Genomic DNA, 22,665 nt, shown 5'->3' with positions numbered 1-22,665 from the left:
GGGCCCAGCCGCTCCGCGGCATGTGGGATCCTCCCGGACCAGGGCACGAACCCGTGTCCCCTGCATCGGCAGGCGGACCCCCAACCACTGCGCCACCAGGGAAGCCCTAAAATAGCTCATTCTTATCCCGCTGTTTGCTGGGAGCATGTGACTTGATTTTGTGACAGGAGGAACAGGAGGCCAGCCTCTTTCTCTCTTCAACTCCTTTTCTAAACCTGTACTTCCACATGTAGGAGTAAATATTTTCACATAGCCGAAATGTGCAAAGCCATTGATTTTTTTCTAGGCAATTTTTATATCCCTGGGCAATGAGCCATTCCCCTAATCTGGGGATTTGGAATTTAAGTAAAAGCATGATCAGCTCCTGGTTTAGCTGCCCTGCCTGGCCGTCAGTCACTCCAACCCTCAGACTCTGTTTCTTCCATCTCCGTTCATCATCTTTCAGAAACTCTTCCACTTTATACTTTTCTCATCCCATTTTCTCTGACTGGCTTCTTTCCTCATGAGCCTTTGAGAGTCAGCATAGACTACCAATTTTTCTGGTCCTTTTTACTCTTTCTCATTAGCTCCTAACCTCTTTTCCTATTATTGGTTGTCACAGTAACTGATACTACACCATGTGGGTTCCACGCCAATTACAGAAAGGTTGAGCCACACAGAGTTTCGTTGTCCCCTCAGCTTCCCTTCCTTGAGCTAAGAATTTGCTTATTTATATCAGGGTTTCTGAAGAAACAATTCTTTGCTCTGCCTCTTCTGAACTCATCCCTGTGTGATGAATCTTCATATGATCTATCAAAGTAATGTATTTGAGACATTTATAGACCCTTGTCTCCATCTTCTTTTAGAAATTAGCCTTGAAAGCCTTTTAGGAGATGTTCCAAAACAAAGCTAGGAACATAAATTATATTTTTTAATTGATCAGAGTGAAAAGAAATATTACAGTTCATAAAAGAAACAAACACAAGAACACCTTATAAACACTACAGTAAGTCACTTAGGGTAGAATATTTTATAAAGTCATTCAAGAAAAATGGAGGAATTTTATGAGAATTCCTATAAACTGGGTTCTGTGATACAGAGCTAAACAAAATAGACAAGAGTTTTCTGCTTTCATGCGGGGCCACATGACTTTCTAATTTACTATACTTTCCAGACTACTACAGTTCCAAAGAAATATGCTAATGAAAAAATTTCATTATTACTGGCTTTTTGCATCACGCTCTTGAGAACTTTCCTTTTCGGTTATGAAAATATAAACAGGAAATTCAAAGTAATTATTTAACTATAAACATTGTTGTCTTATTTTGCTGCTATTTTTCACTACCCATGTCCAAAGTTAAGGTCTGTTTTTCTCTTACTAACATTTATAAAGGGGTCGTAGTGACTGAGGTGGTCCTTATCAGTATCCTATGAGGACAGCACTATAATTTATTAAGCCCATTGTGCAGATGGAGAAACTAAGGCAGATACTTTCAACTTCAAGCAGTTCTGCCCTAAAAGAAGTGCTCTGTGGTTTGCCAAGGTCTTTTTTCCACAGTGTTAGCCTTGGCCAGTTAACAGGGCAGTCTTTATGGGCGTGTGACCAGAACTGTCTCGTAGGGCTCCATGCTCAGCAGGGCCTTGCCCTTGGGGTCGAGTGCTCTGTGGTTTGGGGTCTTGGAATTCTTAGTAATTTTTATTTCTGAATTTGAGCTTTGGGTGTGAAATCCTGTGGGACAATGGAGCACAGACCAAGAGATTAAAGCCTCCAGTAAATCTCAGTCCCTCCTCACGTCACCTCCCCATTTTCCTTGGGTGGGTTTTCAGCCTCCCCCTCCATACTCCTGTGCTCCTCCCACCATGGCAACCAGGTTGCCTTGGGGCTGGGAAACTGGAGGCCCAGGGCCTGGGAGTGGATGGCCAGTGGTATCTGGGGGCAAGACAAGGCTGCTGTCCCCACCGGGTTGGCAGCACAATTGCATGTTCCATGGGGACTGAGTGGGGACCTATCACCTGTCCCCAGTCCAGGTACTGAGTGTGTTCCCAGAGCTTTCTGCCACGGAGGTTGCAACCCCTCACAGGCCCACGGGAAGTGAAGATTGACTAGACTTCCTTGTCCCCTCCAGGGCCCTACATTTTCATTTTACTCTGGGCTCTGTGAATTACGTAGCTGAATAAGAAGCATGGGACTGTTATGAGTTGAATTGTGTCCCCCTCAAAATTAAGATGTTGAATTCATAACCCCCCAAATACCTCAGAATGAGGCTTCATTTGGAGATAGGGTCTTTTCAGATGTAATCAAATTACAATGAGCTGATTAGGGTGGGCCCTAATTTAATATGACTGATGTCCACCTCAGAAGGGAAAATTTGGACACAGAAATATGCATAGAGAGTAGATGATATGAAGAGACACAAGGAGAAGACAGCCATCTGCAAGCCAAGGAAAGAGGCCTGGAACAGATCCTTCCCTCACAGGCCTCCAAGGAGCCAACCCAGCCGACACCTTGATTTTTTACTTGTAACCTCCAGATCTGTGAGATAACAAATTTCTGTTTAAGTCATTCAGTTTGTGGTACTTTGTGATGGCAGCCTTAGCAAACAAATACAAGGACTAACAATATATCTACCATTAAGAGCTGGATTTGGTTGTGTTTTCATTTTCTTTCTTTCTTTTTTAAAAATATTTATTTATTTATTTGGCTGCACCGGGTCTTAGTTGCAGCATGCTGGATCTTCATAGCCGTGTGCAGGAGTTTCAGTTGCGGCGTGCAGGCTCTTAGTTGCGGCATACGGAATCTAGTTCCCTGACCAGGGATAGAACCTGGGCGCCCTGCATTGGGAGTGCAGAGTCTTAACCACTGGACCACCAGGGAAGTCTCTTGGCTGTGTTTTCACTTCTGTCTCCCACTTAAGTAAATAGATATTTTTCTTAAGTGAGTATATTCTCAAAGCAGATAAGATGGACAGCTCAGTGTAAACACCTTTGCTTTCAATAACATCACATCATTTCCAGGGTTGTTTGGTTGTTGGCTGAGTTGTTTTCTGCTTTTGTTTGTTTTGGTGACCCAGTCTTTGAATCATATCCCCCAGGGCTTCCACACGAAGGCATGTTGAGGGAAGTTTAACAATGTTCTGTCTTATTGTTTCTTGCCATAACATGGTCTTCTGTAGCAAGACTCCCTGGTGACTGAGATGGTATATTTTCAGCACAGTCTATAAGATGTTAACGGAGCCGCTGTGAATAATGAGTTTTACACCAGCAATGTCTGAATGTCTGTTAGATACTTTCCAGTTAAATAAAGACAAAAATGATGGAGGAATAGACTAAAAGCTAAAAGGAAGAAAAATGTTTTCCACTCAGTTTAAAAATTCACTGGTAAGATACAGAGACACAGCGAAGAACTTTGAAAGAGAGAAGATTTTCTGCAGAGGTCAGAAGATTTACTGCTAAATGTGATGGACGAAGGGGGGATGCGGGGAGGGAATGAGAGTGGTGAGAACAGTCTGGAAGGGTTAATCTACTTCACACAGGGGTTGGTGACAGGCAGTTTGAATCCTGACAAAACTGGAGCCGGGTGGAGCAGATTAAGCCAGGTTTCATTTTTCCTGCGTGTGAGAAAGTATTGTATGCCTCGTGGAACTTGGAGTGACGATTTGGGGAGATTAGAAAGAAAAGGGAAGAGAATATGTAAAAAGATTTAGCAAGAGGGGTCCCACGGGCCTGTGGAGGTGGTGATTATCCAGGTTCAGAAGCTGCAGGAGAACAAAGAAGGCTCAAAGTCAAGGACAATGCTAGGGCAGGGAAAGAGAAGAAGTTCTGAGACAGGACAAGGGGATATTTTAAAACATACTTAACTTTTTAGTTGATTATAGAAATCAATTGATAGGAAGCCATGGGCTTTGTTAAGTGCTGTCAGATTTTCAAGAGATAAACACCAAATCTCAGATGATCTGGGATAAAAATGCAAGTATGGCCAAGGAGGACAGAACACACTTTTCACTTTGTTCTGTCCTTTCAAGTACAATGCACATGCTGCATGCTGCAAACGTCAGAAATTCCTTGCTTATTGGTTTGGAAAGTCATATTAAGAATCCAGCTTCTCTGCATCGTTCAGCCATGAACGGGACCTGATTCAGCCCCACACAGCATCCCTTCCTGCTACAGAGTAATCTAAGTAAGGAAAACAATCAAATCTGAATCTGATCACTGGGCAGGACAAACCTGAATTTGTGTAGCTGGAAAATGTCGATACATCTCAAGAGAGAAGCTGCTCAGCTTTAGATTGGTTTCAGGGCAGAGACGCCCTCCCCATACTTCCTGGACCCTTTCCATGCCGAAACTGAGATACTGTCAGAAGAGCAAGGAACTGGACAGATTCAAGAGATGATCCGGGGAAGGAAATGCGTGAGCCCAGCACCAGCTGTGTGGGTAGATGGGGTAGAAGAGGTTTAAACCCAGGGGAATGGAGTAGGAGATTGAAATTGGAGTGCAGTTGGCAAGCTGTGGGCTTCCTATTAGGAAGCTTGTCTTAAACATTGCACTTGACGTGAACCGTGCATTTGAGCTTTTCCTTCCAGTTCCCATAACATGGAAGGGCCCAGAGGCTTGTTTATACGTCGGTTGGATTAGGTGCCACCGTCATGGTGTTATTTATTAAACACCAGAAAACCCTTTGCTTGCCTAAAATCCACCATAAAAAGAGGATTTCTATAGGAATTGTTTCATTGTTTGTCTCAAGTGTTGTTGTTTTTTTTAATCAGAAGAACATACATCTCACTAAGGCTTACATTTCAAATCGTATCTTATTTACCTAACACTTCATACCTCAGCCAGTTCTAAGAAGAGCTGTTTAAAGTATAAGGGGACACTAAAAGGCGGGTGGAAGTGATCAGAAGGGGTTGCTGAGCCTGAAGTGGAAGGGCCTCAAGAGGAACTTCCTGCAGGGACCCCCAGTTTGGCACTCTTCCAACTCTAATCGCAGCCCCAGGCTTTAGACTCCAACCTCATGCTATCATGGGGATTGGCCAGCATCTGACAGTGTATCAGATACCTGAAGCCAGAAAACAAGTCATTGCAACTACCTTTTCCAGAATCCTCCCATTCTATCGATCACCAAATCCTGTCATTTCTTCCCTCTTTGAATTCTCTCTCTAGTGACTAGAGTCTAACCATTCCCTTCCATTTCTCATCACCACCATTTGAATTGACACCTCTGTCTCTCTTGCCAGATCAAAGCAATAGTCTTCAGACTGTTCTCCATTCTGCACGTGGGCTGTCTCATCCCAGCTAAGTGAGAACTCCTCCAGGACAGGAACTTGGACATTTGTCTCACACCTCTACTCTCCTAAAACCATGCTGGGAACACAAAAATGCTCAATAAATGTTTTCATCGAATGATTTACCACCCTGATTCATCTTCCACACCACAGCCTCAGTCATGCCTTCTCTTGTTCCAAAAATTCCCTTTATCTGAATAATATACAAATTTTTGAATAAAATTTAAGCTCTTCATAAAATGGCCCCAAACCACCTCTTTCCAACTTTATATTCTACAACCACCAAACACTTTTAGATAATGAGGCTCTTGTCACCCTAGAGCTAATTATTTTCATCACCTCTGAGCTTTGATGACTTTTGCTCTGTCCACAGTACCCCCTGGCCCAACCCTTCACCTCTCTGTCTATACCTCCTGCACTATCTGAACTCTCCCTCTGTAATTAAGTCAGGCATCCATGCTGGTCTAATTCACCCATGTACCTCTATGTGCAACAAATATTAGGTCCCTATCAAATGTTTGTTGAATGAAAGTGTGTGTGTGTGTGTGTGTGTTCTTGTGAGAGAGTGACTGATTGATTGATTTCTCTGATCTAGGCAAAAGTGACCCCTTCTAACTCCAGCCTTCCACCTTATTGTGCTTATACCTCTTACGTCAATATGTATTTTGGCATTAAGTTATAGTTCTTCCTGTACACTTCATGATGTACTCCCAGGGAGAACATCAGTTCCTTGAGGGCAAACACTATGGCACATATATCCTTCTATCTGCAGGGCTCCTAACACACCACCATATTAGGTGCTCAATTAATGTTTGTTTGAAATTTCAAGTCTCCCACTTGCAAATTATTTGGCAACAATCTACAGCAGCTCATTTTCTGCTTCTAGGTTATAAATGAATGGATGTAAATAGAGTTAGACCCATATGGTTTTCACTAAGTATATCAATATAAAACTTCTAAGAAAAAAATGGATTTGGAAAAAAAATGTATAAGAATGATTCAGTTAAATGAGCTTTACAGTCCCATCCAGCACTGAAGTTCATGGTTCTGGTTGTATGGGTAGGTAGTCTCCTCTGCTATGTCCATGTTCCTTCCAGTGCTGTTCTGCTGTCTCCTCCCCGGAAAATGGGCCAGTACGTGCGCGCGCGCGCGCACACACACACACACACACACACGCACTCTCCACCTAGAAAGGTCTGATGACACTGAGGTGCCATGTCCACCTCACACATGACATCACTTGAAGATCCAGTCAAGTGTTTTAAATTCTGGTCTATTTTCTTTTTCTTATCTTTCTTATCTTTCATCACTTGTTTTTAAGGGCTTATTTTAAGTGCAGTTACAATGTTTTCTTTGGAAAAGAAATGGATGGAACTCCATTCTTTTCGTTAACTAGGAGACTTCCCATGATTCCAGAACGAATAGATATAGTTTCAAAGAACAGATATTTAGATAAATGATTCCTCTATCTCTGGTACCCTACACAGTGCCTTCCACATAGTCAGCAACCAGTGAATGCTTGTTCAAAGAATGAATAAATAAATAAATAAATAAATAAATTCTCCTTCCATTCCTTAGAAATAGATGTCATCTTGTGAGGCCAAAGGGTGGATCTAAAATGATCTCGTCTCAAAAGGAACTCAGAAGTAGAAAGTAGAGCCCGTATCTTCTATGGATTTTATTTTATTTTTTAAGGATGAAAATTAGTTTATAAGTTACTTCTAGTAAATCAATCCTTTTTCTCCTCCTAAACTTATAATTATGAAGGGAAGTATAATAGCATTTTACTGCAAAGAGATTTAGTAATTCTGGCAGTACTTCATTAATCAGTGTTCAAGCAGAACTGATGTCCTTGACATATATAATCAATCTTGATTCCTCCCACATTTGATCTTCATTGTTTCTGAAATCTGTCAACAGACACTAAGGATTGGTGGCTTATTTTCATATTATGTTTTTGTTAGAGATGACTCATATACACATATAATGATAATCCAAATATTGATACCTATACTGGGTTTCCTCATAGTCTATTTGAAAACAGTTGTTTTCTCTTCGGTGAATTTATGGAGATTAATGGTGCTAGGACCAGATTCTATTACAGCTTAAAGGGAAAATGGGATTGGGCTGTTTTTTAGCTTAGTGGGACATATTATTCTTTTGGAGATGGCATGTTTATTGTTATTGGTAAGCCAGAGCTACTTGTTTATGACACATTCTGAGGAACTTTTCCAAAGCCACATCCTAAAGGCAGCTGGGCTTAGAAATATGATAGCACCCTAAAATTGAGCAGCAGGGAATTAAGTTTGTCTAATATCTTCTGCTTTGGAAAGGTGTTTTTATGACCAGTGGTAGAACTACAGAAGCTCTGATTCTACCACTCCTTTTCTCTTAAGACTTAATAATTTGGACATTTTAAAACATTATTTATTCACCTCAAATTTTAGTGATTTATAATTTCCACGTCCATTTACATACAGACCACTCATTTACCCATCCATACACTGCTGGTCAACATCAAGCATTTCTGTCTTTCACGTAAGAGAGCTGCAGTATAGACTTTACAGGTTGACAGTGTGGAAGATGAATAGATGAAGACTCAATTCATAATCACACATGTATTTGAACAAATGAGACAAAGGTTTTGTCACCTGGTTATTTGAGGAATATTTTTCCTCCATGAAAGGTGATAGCATGGTATTTCTGGATTGTTTAAAACTAAAAAGTCTACACCTACTATGTGCTGCAGAATCTAAAGTAAGAATGAGCTTTTGTGCTAATGCTAGAAGTCTTTGGGGGTATGCTCAAATTAGTACTCTACAGGTGTTCAACCAGACCTACGGCTGGATCTGCAGACTAAGAATCAGGAAGCCAGAAAGATGGTGATGACAATAATAACAACAACTCACATTTACTGAGGTCTTCCGTGCCACGGTAGTGCGTGTTGTGCTTTGCAAGGGTTATTTAATGGAATACCCTTAACATCCCTATGAGGTGAGTATCATACATATTCCTAGTTCAAAGAGGAAAGGTAAGGCTCACAGGGATCAAGAAATTTGCCCAAAGTTACAAGTCTGGTCTGTGGTGGATCTGCCTGATTCCAGAGCTCTCAACCACCAGCCAGGTAGTCTACCCACCTATCTTAGGTGTATGAACTGAGGCCCAGAGGGCTATAGTACAGCCAGTGAGTTGCAGAGCTGGATATATTTGAACATATATATTAGATAGAAGCTAAACTACAGAACAATTATAGTAAAATAATTATCCTTTAGTGAAAAATTAATGGGACTCTGGGCTAGCTAGAAAGTTACTAGTAGATTACGACAGAAATTAAGGTTAACATTCCACCCAAACATGAAAAGGCGAATAGGAGAGCTGGAGAGAAGGTTAATAATTATCAGAGTCCACACTGCATTGGCGAGGGGTAGATTTGATCTTGAATGACTATGCTAATAACCACACAGACATGGGCTTCATTAGGAAAACAAATTTCCTGATCTAAATGAAATCTCCCTAAAACAGTTCATTCTCTGCCCCCTGCCCCCACTCCTTTCTCTTTTGTTCTGATGTATGGTGATCCAAGCAATTTTCTGACAACTAATTCAACTCCTCAAATATATGGTTATAAATAAGGTTATCAATTATTACATGAAGTATAGCTTCCATTAATACATTGACAATCTTTTTTCAACAGTGTCTTAAGTGATTTCGGTTATTGTAAATCAGTTCTTCTTGGCCTGAGCAACTTTGGAAAAACAAAAAGAACTTTTACCGAAATGAAACATTCCAGTGCATGAGGACGCTCATTCTGCAGTGTTCCCAATCTCTAGAAAGCTCTGCCTGTGTCCACTATGCCCCTGCCACCGCACACGCCTGGCCCTAAATCACAGCCATTTTAAGGGAACCTGATAATGTCCCTTTAGCTTTTTGAAGAATGGACAGGAAGTAAGATGTGAGAGCAGAGCCTAGTGAATAGGAGAACAAAAGAGCTCTTGGACCTGACCAGACAGTCTGAGCTGAGTAACCCAGCAACCATGAGCCTAAGTAAGCAGCAGCTGCCAGCGTGTTTAATCAACATCAAACATTTACTGAACTTCCACGATGTGCTCAGGACACTCTGAACTTGGACAAAAGAAATCAGACATGATTTCCACCTTCAGAAAACCTGTGGGAGGACATGTTCATAACTGCTGTGTAATAGATGCCTTCCAGGCCAGCGACTTGAGGTAAAGTCAGGTAGTGGGCAGGTAGATACCACTAAGCCCTGGCTGGGCCCTGCCAGCTTTTCCACAGGAAACTCACCCAACTCTCTTCTTCTCGTTCCCGAAGGTTAGAGGCTCAGGGGTGTATCACAAAATGCCTACTTCCTCCACATTCCCACGTGGCCTGTGTGGTTTCAATCCTGTCACCGTGCTCTTGCAACCTCTCATGCACCTAGGTGAGGGGCCTCGCCTAGTGTCCTGGACATCTGTCTGCTGTTGCCCAACAAGGATGCTCCCAGGAAGAGGCCATCCCCATAGCGTATGTCCCCACCCTTCTACACCTGATGGACCCAGCACAGAAAACAAATGTGGAGAAGCATTTTTTCTCACCAGCATTGCGTCTTGTATCAAGACACAAAGCAGCGCTTGACTTCTATCCTTTAGGTTTTCTACTAAAGGATGAAATTTTTGATGGTGGAAATTTTCATTTCAGTGGCTCTTGATTCAGCTACCATATTCCTAACATTCAGGCACTTGTCTGAAGAAAACCAAAGTGTCACCATGCCTCTGGGCACCCAATGTCTCTCCCTTGCAGCGCTGAGTATTATCACCAATCCCCGCTCTCTTTTCAGTTGTGGCGAGCTCCTTTTCTATCAGTACCATTCCGGAGTGGATTCACAAGCATCCTTGTTACTGGAGGGCCAATGCAGTCTTAGACCAGAGGTTTTCCATTAGCTCTAATAAGTCCATGTATGCTTCCCAAGAAACTCCTTTGTTTTGTGCAACTCAAGCCCCTGTGGTGGACCCCACGCATCAACTTCAGATCTGTTTGCGACAGCTGTCAGTGTGACATATCACAGCTCAGACACGCACATTGGGATCCTCCCGACACTGGTTAATTATATATGAAGATTCTATACCATATCTTCTATTTTGCTGTTTCAGATAAAGGGATCTTCATTATCCAAAGTGAGAACCTCGAGAAATGCATTCAAGCTGGCAAAGCTACACTGACCCTGGAGAGTTGCAAACCACCCAACAAGTACATGCTGTGGAAGTGGGCTTCAAACCACCGCCTCTTTAACATCGGAGGCAGTGGCTGCCTGGGCCTGAATGTGTCTAATCCAGAGCAGCCACTGAGCATATACGAGTGTGATTCCACCCACATTTCCTTGAAGTGGCACTGTAACAGGAAGATGATCATCGGCCCGCTCCAGTACATGGTCCAGGTGAAAGACAACAACACGCTTGTGGCCTCCTGGAAATATCTTCATAAGTGGGTTTCCTATATGTCAGGCGGTGGAGGCATTTGTGAATATCTGCACAAAGGTAAAAAAGAATTTCAACCAAAGTACGCATGAAATGATATGTTTAGCAAGTTTGCCCATAAGTAAAGATTTGTAAAATATATGAAAGAGGTGCACAGCACCTAGAACCTCCAGGCACTTCTGCTAAATACAATTTAGTTGCTTACTCACTTATTGTAAAAGGATTACCCGAGTCTTGGAATGGGCTTGCTAAATTCTGCTAAAGAAGCAGAACTGCGAATTTAAAGGTATTAGAGGAGAAAACACTTAAATAACTTTGGGAATCAATGGAAAGGAGAAAGAACAGGAGGACGAGGGAGAAAGAAAATAAAAATAGAAGGAAAAGATTTTTTCAAGTTAGACTTTGAGGATGAAAATAAGAGCCTCTCCTGTCAATATTTCTTTTATTGTAGAAACTTTGTCCCATGTATGGAGTGTGTCTGCAGGGCACATCAGTGCCTCCTAAGGCCTGACTGGCGTCCGTGTGGTGGTCTTGTTACAAGGCATTTATTTTATTTATTTATTTTTTTAAAGATTTTTTTGACGTGGACCATTTTTAAAGTCTTTATTGAATTTGTTACAATATTGCTTCTGTTTCATGTTTTGGTTTTTTGGCCCCGAGGCCTGTGGGATCTTAGCTCCCCGACCAGGGATCAAACCCACACCCCCTGCATTGGAAGGCAAAGTCTTAACCACTGGACCGCCAGGGAAGTCCCATATTACAAGGCATTTAAAGGCAGACTATTGTCAGGGGTTATTTGGTGTGTGCGGGGGAGTAGGAAAGCATGGTTTTGGTGGCGGGTAGGGGGAGGTGTTTTCATTTTCCATAGTTCTGTGATATTTGGTATTTTTAAACAGAGAAAGAAAGCAGCTTAGGTCTGAAATTCTGAAACCTCAAACCTGTTTGTCAGGTTTTGTTTTGTAGCTCTCTTCATTCATTCATCCACCTATTCACTGTCCATCACACATTCATTGAACACTGTTTCTGTGCCGGGCATCTTATTTACAAAGGCCAACAAGACAGCTGTGCTCCCTGCCCTCGTGGTGCTCTGTAGAATTATGGCTTAATAAGAGCTTCTATTTCTAAGAATTCTAGGAAGCAGAACAAGGAGCTACCAAGATCTAAAGCAAGAATTTCTCCCGTACCTGCGAGAAACGAGTAAAGAGACAGAGCCAAGAGCAAGCCATTTTCAGGACTCACTACAATAAAGCAAGTGCTACAAACCAGCACGCTGAATAATCTACAGTTCTAAGGAAGAACTTGGCATTTTGTTCCAGGTTAACATTTTAGCCATATGCCCACACTCACAATTCATGCAGAGGAAGACTAAGTAGAAGGCAGAGGAAGGAAACAAGAGGATGTGTCCTGGTATACCAGTAGTTCCTAACAGCCTCAACCTCTAGGGCTGGCGGTGTGGAGTGAGCTCAGGCAACACCCGCCCCCCCACCAGCTGTGGGAGAGGGTGGGAATCTCCACAGCCAGCCCTTTTGCTCCAGGACCTACGGATTTAATTGAGGGTGGCCCTGATCCCCCTCACTATAGAAAGCCCCAGCTGAGTCATGAAAAGTTGTTGTTTCCTGCTTAAGGCCAAGGATGTCTGATCATTGAAATACTCTGAGAGAGCAGCCAGCCGGCCACTCAGCAGGGCCATCTTTCTCCTAGACCACTGCAGGGGCCTCCAACCAGGCATACACTTTGCCCTCTCTCTGTGTACATTCTGTTTGCCACTGTGCACCCCGTGAGCCTTTAAAAATCGGATCATGTGACTTTCCCATTCAAAACCCACTGATGACTTCCCACCGCCTCCAGGGTAAAGGTCAAAGCCCATGATGCGGCAGAACCGGCCCTCTATGAGCTGACGCTCCAGTGCCTTCCTGGTTCTGCTTCGCACTGGGCCTCCCTGCTCCTCCCCGTCCACCCGGCACGGTTCTTGTCGCAGGTCTCTCTTACTCCCCCGTACTTGCTGCTCCTTATGCCCCAAGAAGTCTTTTCCAAAGACTTAAACCTCTCTTCCCCCAGTTCTTATTTAGAGACGCCTTCCCTGACCACCTTATCAAGAATAGTGCCTCCACCCCTTCACACACACACACACACACACACACACACACACACACACACACACACACAGAGTCATTCTGTTCTTACAGTATTTTGTTTTTCTTCATGGTACTTATCACTACCTGAAATTACATGTTTACTTGTCTATTTGCTTTCTCTTTTTTTCTCCCCACTAGAACAGAAGCTCCATATGAAAGCCAACTTTTACTCATTTGTTCACTATTACATCATATACCCAGTGCTGGACACATTAAATGCTCAACAGATGTCTGCTGAATGAATAAATTAATAAATGCCTATGAACCTCGAGATTCAGATGCTGATGGCTGATGTATTTGGGGACTGGAAGATATTTTAAAGTGAAATCTCCAACTACATACAGTATCTTGAAATAACCAATAATGGAAAAGAATCTGAAGCTGTATACCTGAAACTAACACAATATTGTAAATCAACTATAGTTAAATTAAAAAAATAATAATAAACAGATAAATTTTTTCTTCTCATCCATTCACAAATATGTATGCTACTGTAGCAGTGCACCATAGTAAATAAACTAAGAGATAAACATACAAACAAACCATTTATCAGCATTTCCCCTGAACACAGCACTCAGTCTTGCACTTTTCCATACACTAGACACTGCAGTCCTGAGGGTTCACTGTGGTAAAGCGAGGGCCTTGCCCAGTGTAGGTTTTCAGTCGATTAAAAAATGCATTCACTTTATGACAGTTTCCAAAGATAAAGCTGACATACTACTTATTTGACTTTGTCCTTTTCTTTCTCCTAGATTTGTATACAATCAAAGGGAACGCCCACGGGACACCGTGCATGTTTCCCTTCCAGTATAACCGGCAGTGGCATCATGAATGTACCCGGGAAGGGCGGGAAGACAGCTTGCTGTGGTGTGCCACGACCAGCCGATACGAAAGAGATGAGAAGTGGGGATTTTGCCCAGATCCCAGTAAGAATAAAATCTAGTCTTCCCCATATGTCATGAAGGAATCAAGGATGATTAGAAAGTTATTGTATCTAAAGGAAAGCACTGAGATTGATCTACTAAAATCTGAATAAGCTCTCTGATTCCATTTATCCAGACTTTGATTTTGTGTTTGTTTTTGCCTTGAAAAGACAATTCTGATGTATATTCCTTTTTTTCCTTAAATTCAAGAGATGTTAATGAGCCATTCCTCATTAAGTTCAGTAAATAGGATGCTTTAACCGGAATCAAATTATAATACTCTGTGATCTCATTAATCCCAGCTTCCAGGCAGGATACTTCAAAACAAACCTGAATGCATATAAAGCTCAGTTATCCTTCTAATCCACTCCCTCTTGTGAGCTGCCTTAACTTCATGTCCTGACCGCTTGCCTTGCCCATTGTCAAGTCCAGGCATCAGCTGGCCCTTGATGATCTTTTTAAAATCACAGTCGCCCTCGTTATTTCTAGACAATGACTTCTTGTCTTGATTCCCTTTCCTTGTTATTCGATTTCTAGCTATAACCTCAAAATCTTTTTCTCTTCTTAACCTGATTTTCAAGGTCCATTGACAGCTGCAATGTTCTAAATTTTTTTTTGTCAGTTAGTACTTTATTATTTTATTGTATTTTCATTTAGCTTAAAGGTTTCCAGTGGTTCTTAAGTATTGGGGGTTATTTATATATACCTTCTACTTTCTATATTCAATTTCCTTCACCTTGGTTTCTGCAAGGCAGAGAATATAGCTTTTGCAATCTCTTCATCTTCCATGCCTACCTTCCCTCCACATAGTTAACAAAATGCTACAAAGAAATTGAAACAAAAAGAAATTGAAGAGATTAACTCCAAAGAATCTGATTTATAAATTGCTGTTGAATTGTTTTCTAATCTAAGAGCCAGTACAGCTTAGTGAATAAGAAAGAGTGTAGGTTTTGAAATTGGAAAGACCAAGGTTGGAGTCCTGCTTCTTCCCAACAATGAGATCCTGAGTCTCAGCTTCCTCATTATAAAATGGAGATAATAACAGTACCTATTTGGGTTATTGAGAGGATACAATTAGATGATGCATCTAAGCCACTTATCGTTGTACCTGGTACTCACCAGGATTACCATCATCATCATCATATCATCATCAGGCCTAATTTATCCTTTCAGCATGTGCTTCTGAATCAATGATCCTACCTCTTTATTATCTGTCAACAGCACTAAGCTAAGCATAGTGTTAGGACTTAGGACCCTCTCTTCAAAGAACTTGGCCTCTAGATAGAATACAGGACTGACAGATTTGCACCATGCCTGGAAATGCAGACTATATTTGACATAATGCTCTAGAATCACCTGGGGGATAGTTTAAAACATATATCCTTGCCCAGTCCCAGAGATGCAGTGAGCATTTGCATTTTTGACAAGTGGCCCAGGTGATCCTGTGGCAGATAATTCTTCATCAGATAATTCATAATATGCAGGTAGTTCTACGCAACATACATCTATATACAGGGGTGATATCAAGACATTTAGCAACCAATCTAGTATGAGCTCTTGGTCAATCCAAGTGGAGACCTTAATGTGGAGGTTAGGAGTCCCAGAGGCCCACTGCTGGTATTAACCCCTTATCTGCTGTAATGTGGGGGGATGCTGAGGCAGCAAGGGGCACTTGAGGAGCTCAGGACAGCAGCTCTTCACCAACCAGCATGAAAGTATTTCATCATTTATTAACTGTCAGATCATAAGCCTTCTCTATCTGAATCTGAACGTCTGTATGGCGGTGTATGTGCATGTAATCCCCACACTCCTTGGATTCTTGAGTCAGATGTTACATTATTTACATCATCTTCTCTTTCCATTTCCATCTCCAGTAGACATCATTATTAAAAGTAAATAAACCAATACTAATAAGATTAACATGTATTTCACATGGCCCTAATACTGTTTTAAACTACACTATTCTCCTTGAGATTCTTTGAAGAGCACTGTCACCATGCTCTGTCACTTTAGCCAGTTATGGTTCCCCAGGTGGAAGCCTGGGTTTAGTTGTGCCCAGGGCTTTCCAGTCCCTAGACTATCTATTTGTTCAGCTTCCTACAGTTCAGAAGCGTCCTCCACTTGACAGCCTGCCAGATTCCAACTCTCCTAACCTTTACCACAGCCAGCAGAGAGCATGTTTATTTGTGCAGTGCTAAATTACAGTTCCAGTTTTCTTCCTTTCTTGTTACTTTTGGTTCCTCGTGGCCAACTTAACTCAAAACGATGTGCTGGAGACTGGAATCTGAGCAAGCAGATAGTTCTTTCCATGGGGTCAAAAAGTGGACAGAACAGAGAGGAGTGAGTAGATTAAAGCAAAGATTCATACTTCTGTATCTCATCTTTCTTACACAGAAATTTTTTAGTATCTCAATGTAGAATAATGCCCTTTTTTTAAAACGTTGGTTGTAAGTGAGCACAATGTAAATTTAGTGCTAATAAACACATACAAAAACACACTAGCAGGGAGGGATATGATAAAACATCTGTCACTATAGATCTTCAGGAACATGGATGATATAGAGGAATCTTTCTGGGTTTGTTTAGAGGCAATTCTGTGTCATACTATGTCCATTCTGGTTGTGTGTCTTACACAGCTGGAGAGTCAGGCTTAGTTAGTTTGAGATATTTTTAGGGTACTAACCTCTGGGATGATCTGATTGCCCTGGAACCTTCTTCACCTGATACAATTTTTATCAGTAACTTGAATGATGTAACAGAGCAAATAGGTACCAATATTGATGTATGACAGCCAACCTCGGCTTTGTCAGCAGTATTATTATGTGTCTCTTGTCATGCTGCTCTCTCACTCCCAGCAAGGGTCATACAAACCTCTCTACTCTCCCCAGACTTCTAACCCTGCCCTACATTCTCCTTCCCAACTCTTAAGAGATGACCTCAATCCCTACCTCTCAAAGAGAACAGGATCCATCAGAAGGGAAGTTTTGACAACTTCCTGCTCCCAAGCCTTTAAGCCTACCTGGGTTTGCACCCGTCTCCTTTTTCTCCTTCCTGTGCAATAGTGGTCCTCCTCCTACCTAGGGCAAACCTCGCCATCTGGACTCTGGAGCCTCCCATCCAATCTTTTCCAACTTGTATCTCAGTGTTTCTCAAAGTGTGGTTCCAGCAGCATCAGCATTCTCTGAGAACTTGCTAGAAATGCAAATTACCAGCCACAACCCAGACACCTATATCAGACATTCTAGAAGTGCAGCCCCAGCAATCTGTGTTTTAACAAGCCTTCTAGCTGATTCCAGTGCACACTCCTACTGTAACATAGATGAATGATGGATCCTTCTCATTAGCAGTTAAACCTACTCACGTCTTAAAATAACATCTTAAAATAATACAACTCCTTCATCTCCACTTCAGCCTCCTGAAAATACCTATCTCTTTCATCCCCTGCATAGACAGACTTCTCAAAAGAATTGTCTACACCCCTTCAACTTGCTTTCATTCCTCAGAGCACTGTCTCTTCTTGGCTTCTCTGAAGATGTATGCCTGACCTCCATTTCCACAAACCATTCATTCACTCTTTTCCACAAATATGTATTGAACACCTGCTGTGCACCAAGCACTCAGCTGGGTGCTGTGATTATAACCACAAATGTGAAAGATGAAAGTCATGGTGCCTGCCCTAATGAAGTTCACATTCAAGTGAATGCTGCTGAAGGGCCGGATTTGACAAGGTCTGAAACTAAGTGTTTGCTGGATCTGGCAACGTGGACGTCATTGATGGCCTTGACAAGATATACTCTAGTTACCAGATTGAGTGGGTTAAAGAGTAAATGGAAAAACAGAAGAGGAAGGAAGGAACACTTCCCAATTCATTTTATGAGGCCAGTATTACCATGGTACTGAAACTAAAGACATCACAAGAAAAGAAAACTACAGACTAATATCTCTTATGAATATACACGCAAAAATCCTCAACAAAATACTAGCAAACAGAATCCAACAACATATAAAAAGAATTGTACACCATGACACATTTAGAGAAGAGCTAACACCCATCCTTCTCAAACTCTTCCAAAAAATTGCAGAGGAAGGAAAACTCCCAAACTCATTCTATGTGGCCACCATCACCCTGATACCAAAAGCAGACAAAGATACTACAGAAAACGAAAATTACAGACCAATATCACTGATGAATATACACGCAAAAATCCTCAACAAAATACTAGCAAACAGAATCCAACAACATATAAAAAGAATTGTACACCATGACCAACTGGAACTTATCCCAAGAATGTAAGATTGGTTGAAAATCTGAAAATCAATTAATGTAACACCTATATAAATAGGAAAAAGGACACACAATTATCTCAATAGGTGCAGAGAAAACATTTGACAAAACTTTACATCCCTTCATGAAAAAAACAAAACTAAACTAAAAACAGAAGAGAATTTCCTCAACCTGATAAAGGGCATCTCTGAAAAACCCACAACCAGCATACTTACTGGTAGAAGACTAGATGCTTTCCCATAAGATCAGGAATAAGACAGATTATCCACTCTCAACACCTCTATTCAACATTGTACTGGAGGTTCCAGCCTGGGCAAGTAGGCAAGAAAATTAAAGTCATCCAGATTGGAAAGGGGGTTGTAAAACTATCTCTATCTGCAGATGACATGATCCTGTATGCATAAAATTTTAAGTAATCCACTAAAAAAAACTACTACAACAAATAGACTCATTCACAGGATACAAGATCAATATACAAAAATCAATTGTACTTCAATACTGTAGCAATGAACAATCCAGAAATTAAATTAAGAAAACAAATAAAAAAAGAGACAGAGAGAAAACAAATCCATTTATTGTAACATCCAAAAGGATAAAATCCTTAGGAAAAATTTAACAAAAGATATGAAAAACTTCTCTCTAAAAACTATAAAATATTGTTGAAAGAAATTAAAGAAAATTAAATAAATGGAAAGACATTCCATGTTCATGTGATCAGAGGACTTAATATTGCTAAGATGGCACTACTACAGCAATCTTTATCAAAATCCTAGCTGACTCCTTTGTGGAAATTGACAGGCTCATCCTAAAATTCACATGGAAATTCAAAGGACCCAGAAGAGCCAAAATAATCATGAAAAGGAAGAACAAAGTTGGAGGACTTATACTTCTCATTTTCAAAACTTATGCAAAGCGACTGTAATCAAGACAATGTGATACTGTCAAAATGGAATAAAATTGAGAGGCCACACTTATGATTAATTGATTTTTGACAAGGATGCCAAGACAATTCAATGGGGAAACAATAGTCTTTTCAAAAAATGGTGCAGGGAAAATGGATTCCACATTCAAAATAATAAAATTAAACTCCCATCTCTCACCTTATAAAAAAAATTAACTCAAAATAGATTTTAAAAACTTACACGGAAGAGATAAAACTATAAAACTCTTACAAGAATACATAGGGGGTAAATCTTCATGATCTTGAAAATGCAATGAATTCTTAGATATGACACCAAAATGCAAGAAACAAAAGAAAAAAATAGATAAGTTGAACTTCATCAAAATCAAAAATTTTTATGTTTCAAAGGACACAATCAAGAAAGTGAAAAGACAACACACAGAATGGGGTAAAAAAAATATTTGCAAATCAGATATCTAATAAGGGACCTATATCTAGAATATATAAAGAACTCATAACTCAATAATCAAAAGACAAAAATCCCAATTTAAAAATGGGTAAAGTGTCTGAATAGACATTTCTCCAAAAAAAGATTTACAAATGGCCAATAACCACATGAAAAGATGCTCAGTATCATTAGAAATTCAGGGAAATTCAAACAAAAACCACAGTGATATACCACTTTACATCCCACAGGATGGCTAAAATCAAAGAGACAGACAATAACAAATGCTGACGAGGATACAGAGAAATTGGAACTCTCATCCACTGCTGGAAGAATTGTAAAAGGATACAGCTGCTTTGGAAAACAGTCTGTCAGTTCCTTAAAAGGTCAAACATTGGGTTACCATATGACCCCTAATTCTACTCCTAAGTATATATCCAGGAGAAATGAAAACATATACCTACACAAAAACCTTTACACAAATGCTTATAGCAACATTATTTATAATAGCCAAAAAATAGAAACAACCCAAATGTCTACCTATTGATGAATACATAAATAACATGTAGTATACCCAGTAGTATTTAATGGGATATTATTGGACAATGTAAAGAAATGAAGTACTGGTATATGCTACAACATGGATGACCCTTGGAAACATTATGCTAAGTGAAAGAAGCCAGTCACAAAAAGATCACACACTGTATAATTCCACTTATATGAAATGTTCAGAATAAGCAAATCTACAGAGACAGACACTAGTTTAGTGGTTGCCTTGGGCTGGGGGTAGGGGTGAGGGCTGAGGGAAAAATGGTAAGTGACTGCTAATGGGAATTGGGTTCCCACAAAAATGTTCTAGACTTGATTGTGGTGATGGTTGCACTTTGAATATACTAAAAACCATTGAACTATATACTTTAAATGGGTGAGTTATATAGCATGTTAATTATATCTCAGAGAAACTGTTTTTTTTAAAGAGTAAATGAGAGATGAGAAATTGGAGACAGCATACGTATAAAAATATTTGATTAATGGGGGTAGAGAAAAGGCAGAGACTGCGATGGGGAGGCCAAGGGAGGGATTTTTTTTCCTTCTTGTTTTTTTAAGGATGAGAGCTGCTAGGTCATGTTTGAATGCATCTGGAAAGGATCTAACAGAAAGAGGTTGAGGATGCAGGAAAGTGAAACAATTGGTGAAATAAATATGGTTTCTCAGAAGGCAGAAGGAAATAGGGTCCAGATCATAGATGGACAGACTGGCCTTTTATGGATGTAAAGACACCTTCTCCATAGGAGGGAAGGAGAGGATAGTACAGGTCCAAGAAGGTTGACGGATTAAGTGATGGGGAAAATGAGGAGAAACGAGTCCAGTGGCTGTGGACTTTCTCTGAAGAGGGGGAAGAAAGAGTGAGAGGTTTGGACAACAGGAAAGGTGTGAAATGAACATGGTGGCTACTGGGAGAGCAAGCTTTTTAGGGAAAACCAGTAATATTTCCAGGAAGTTTCGGGGGTGGTTGATAATGAATCCATCGGATGACCTTTCTTGGCAGTGCTCACCTGTTGGGTGCAGGCACGGAGCAGGCAGATGATTGGGTTTCTCTGTTGGAATGTGCTCCATAAAAGTCACTAATGGACTCAGTCCTCATCTTACTGGAAGATTCAACAACGTGTAACCAACTGACACCATCTCTTTCCTTGGGCTTCTGGGACCCACGCCTTCTAGTTTTCCTCTTTCCTTTGTGGCCACCACTTCTCAGTTTCCTTTGATAGCATAGTCTCCTCTGCCTAACTGCCTTTAAATTCTGGTGGCCAGCTTGGGAAATAACATGAAAAAGATGGAACATGGTACCTGCTTTCCTGATACTTAATTTTATCAGGAAAAACAGACAAATCAATAAGCAATCCCATAACGCATCATTTAATCTCAACTGTGATCAGGGCTACCAAGGAGCATGTAAGTCATTGGAGATGAACAGCAGGAAGTCCTGACTTGGTTTGGTATCCCTTTTACATGAGATTTACCAACAAAGCACTTTTCAGGGAGCAGATATTCAATAACTATTTGCTGAGTATATGAAAGACCAAAGAGAGAGAAAAATAGTAACTTTGTAGCCTGGAGTTGCTTGAATAGTATAAGAGTTCTTTTTCTTAAAAGAATTCAACCATTTTTTTAAGTGGCAGGAAAGATACACCTGGGACAATGACAAAGCTGTATCCTTAGGGATGACAAAAAAAGCCATATTAATAGAGAAGGAGAAATGGCTGCATCTCAGTCATAATCTATAATAAAATCGGTGTGGACATGAATATACTTCAGTTCATTAGAAGAAAGGTGTATTTTGAAAAGGAAAAAAAATCACCATCATGCCAAAGATTTTTGGCAACCTTTTTTCAAACAGTAGGAGATGCAAAGATATATAGGACATAGCTGCTTCCTTCAAGGAGCTCAGAATTTAGCGACACAGCCAAAGATGCAAAGAAATATAACAATCTGATGGTATCCCTTAGATTAGAATTTTTCAAGAAAAAGTAAATGTACCAGCCTGCAATTTTCAGTGGCTTAGAAGCAGAAGTTAGTTATGAATAAGCAAGAGGATTAAGAATAAATACACACAAATGCCCCAGGCCAGGACGGGACCCTGTGTCAAGGGAGTTCCCGGGGAACAGTCTCCGAGGCCAAGATGAGCATTCAGGAGGCCTCCTGGGGAGGGGTCTCAGGATCCATACACACGGAAACGAAGGGAAGAGAGCAGGATTGCACAGGATGGTGATGCAGGGCTGGTGACTCCCCACACTGACCCACAAGGAGTTCTCAGGCTGGATTTGCCCCTAGTTGGGGTGAGAGGAGGGGTCTTATAGCCCTGCACTGACCAGTCATGGTTTGCAGACTGCGCTTAGGAAGGGAGAGTGGTATTGGGCAAAGAGCCTCTTCAACCAAGGCAATCCTTGAAGAAGGCTTCATGTTGAGAGGTGTCTGGTGGCAGCTGGGGAAATTAGGCCTTCAGTTCTGAAGGGAGATCAGAAGAACACATCACAGTGCCCAGGCCCGGGGTGGCACTTTCATTCCACTTGTTACCATGAAATCTTCAAATCGGATCCATGGAGTGACACACAGCCCATCCAGAGAAGCAAAGAGAGGAATTGTGTCTGACGGCATAGAAATACAAATTCTTATATTTTAGTTAAAACCAAATTTTTTTTTTTTTTTTTTTTTTTTTTTTCAGTACGCGGGCCTCTCACTGTTGTGG

At 41.0% G+C, this 22,665-nt stretch overlaps 1 protein-coding gene across 2 annotated transcripts in view; it reads left to right on the top strand.

The window, feature by feature from the left end:
- Positions 1-22,665, top strand: part of PLA2R1 (phospholipase A2 receptor 1) — a 117,394-nt gene that overhangs the window by 4,093 nt on the left and 90,636 nt on the right. For both annotated transcript variants that reach the window (XM_007127393.4, XM_007127392.4), the window contains exons 2-3: positions 10,406-10,789; positions 13,617-13,790. In XM_007127393.4, the coding sequence (XP_007127455.2) occupies positions 10,406-10,789; positions 13,617-13,790 (558 nt within the window). The remainder of the gene's footprint in view (positions 1-10,405; positions 10,790-13,616; positions 13,791-22,665) is intronic.

Source organism: Physeter macrocephalus, chromosome 2, assembly GCF_002837175.3.
Source record: "Physeter macrocephalus isolate SW-GA chromosome 2, ASM283717v5, whole genome shotgun sequence".
Taxonomy (NCBI): Eukaryota; Metazoa; Chordata; class Mammalia; order Artiodactyla; family Physeteridae; genus Physeter; species Physeter macrocephalus.
Note: the sequence above shows the minus strand (reverse complement) of the source record. Positions and strands in the feature narration are given on the sequence as shown.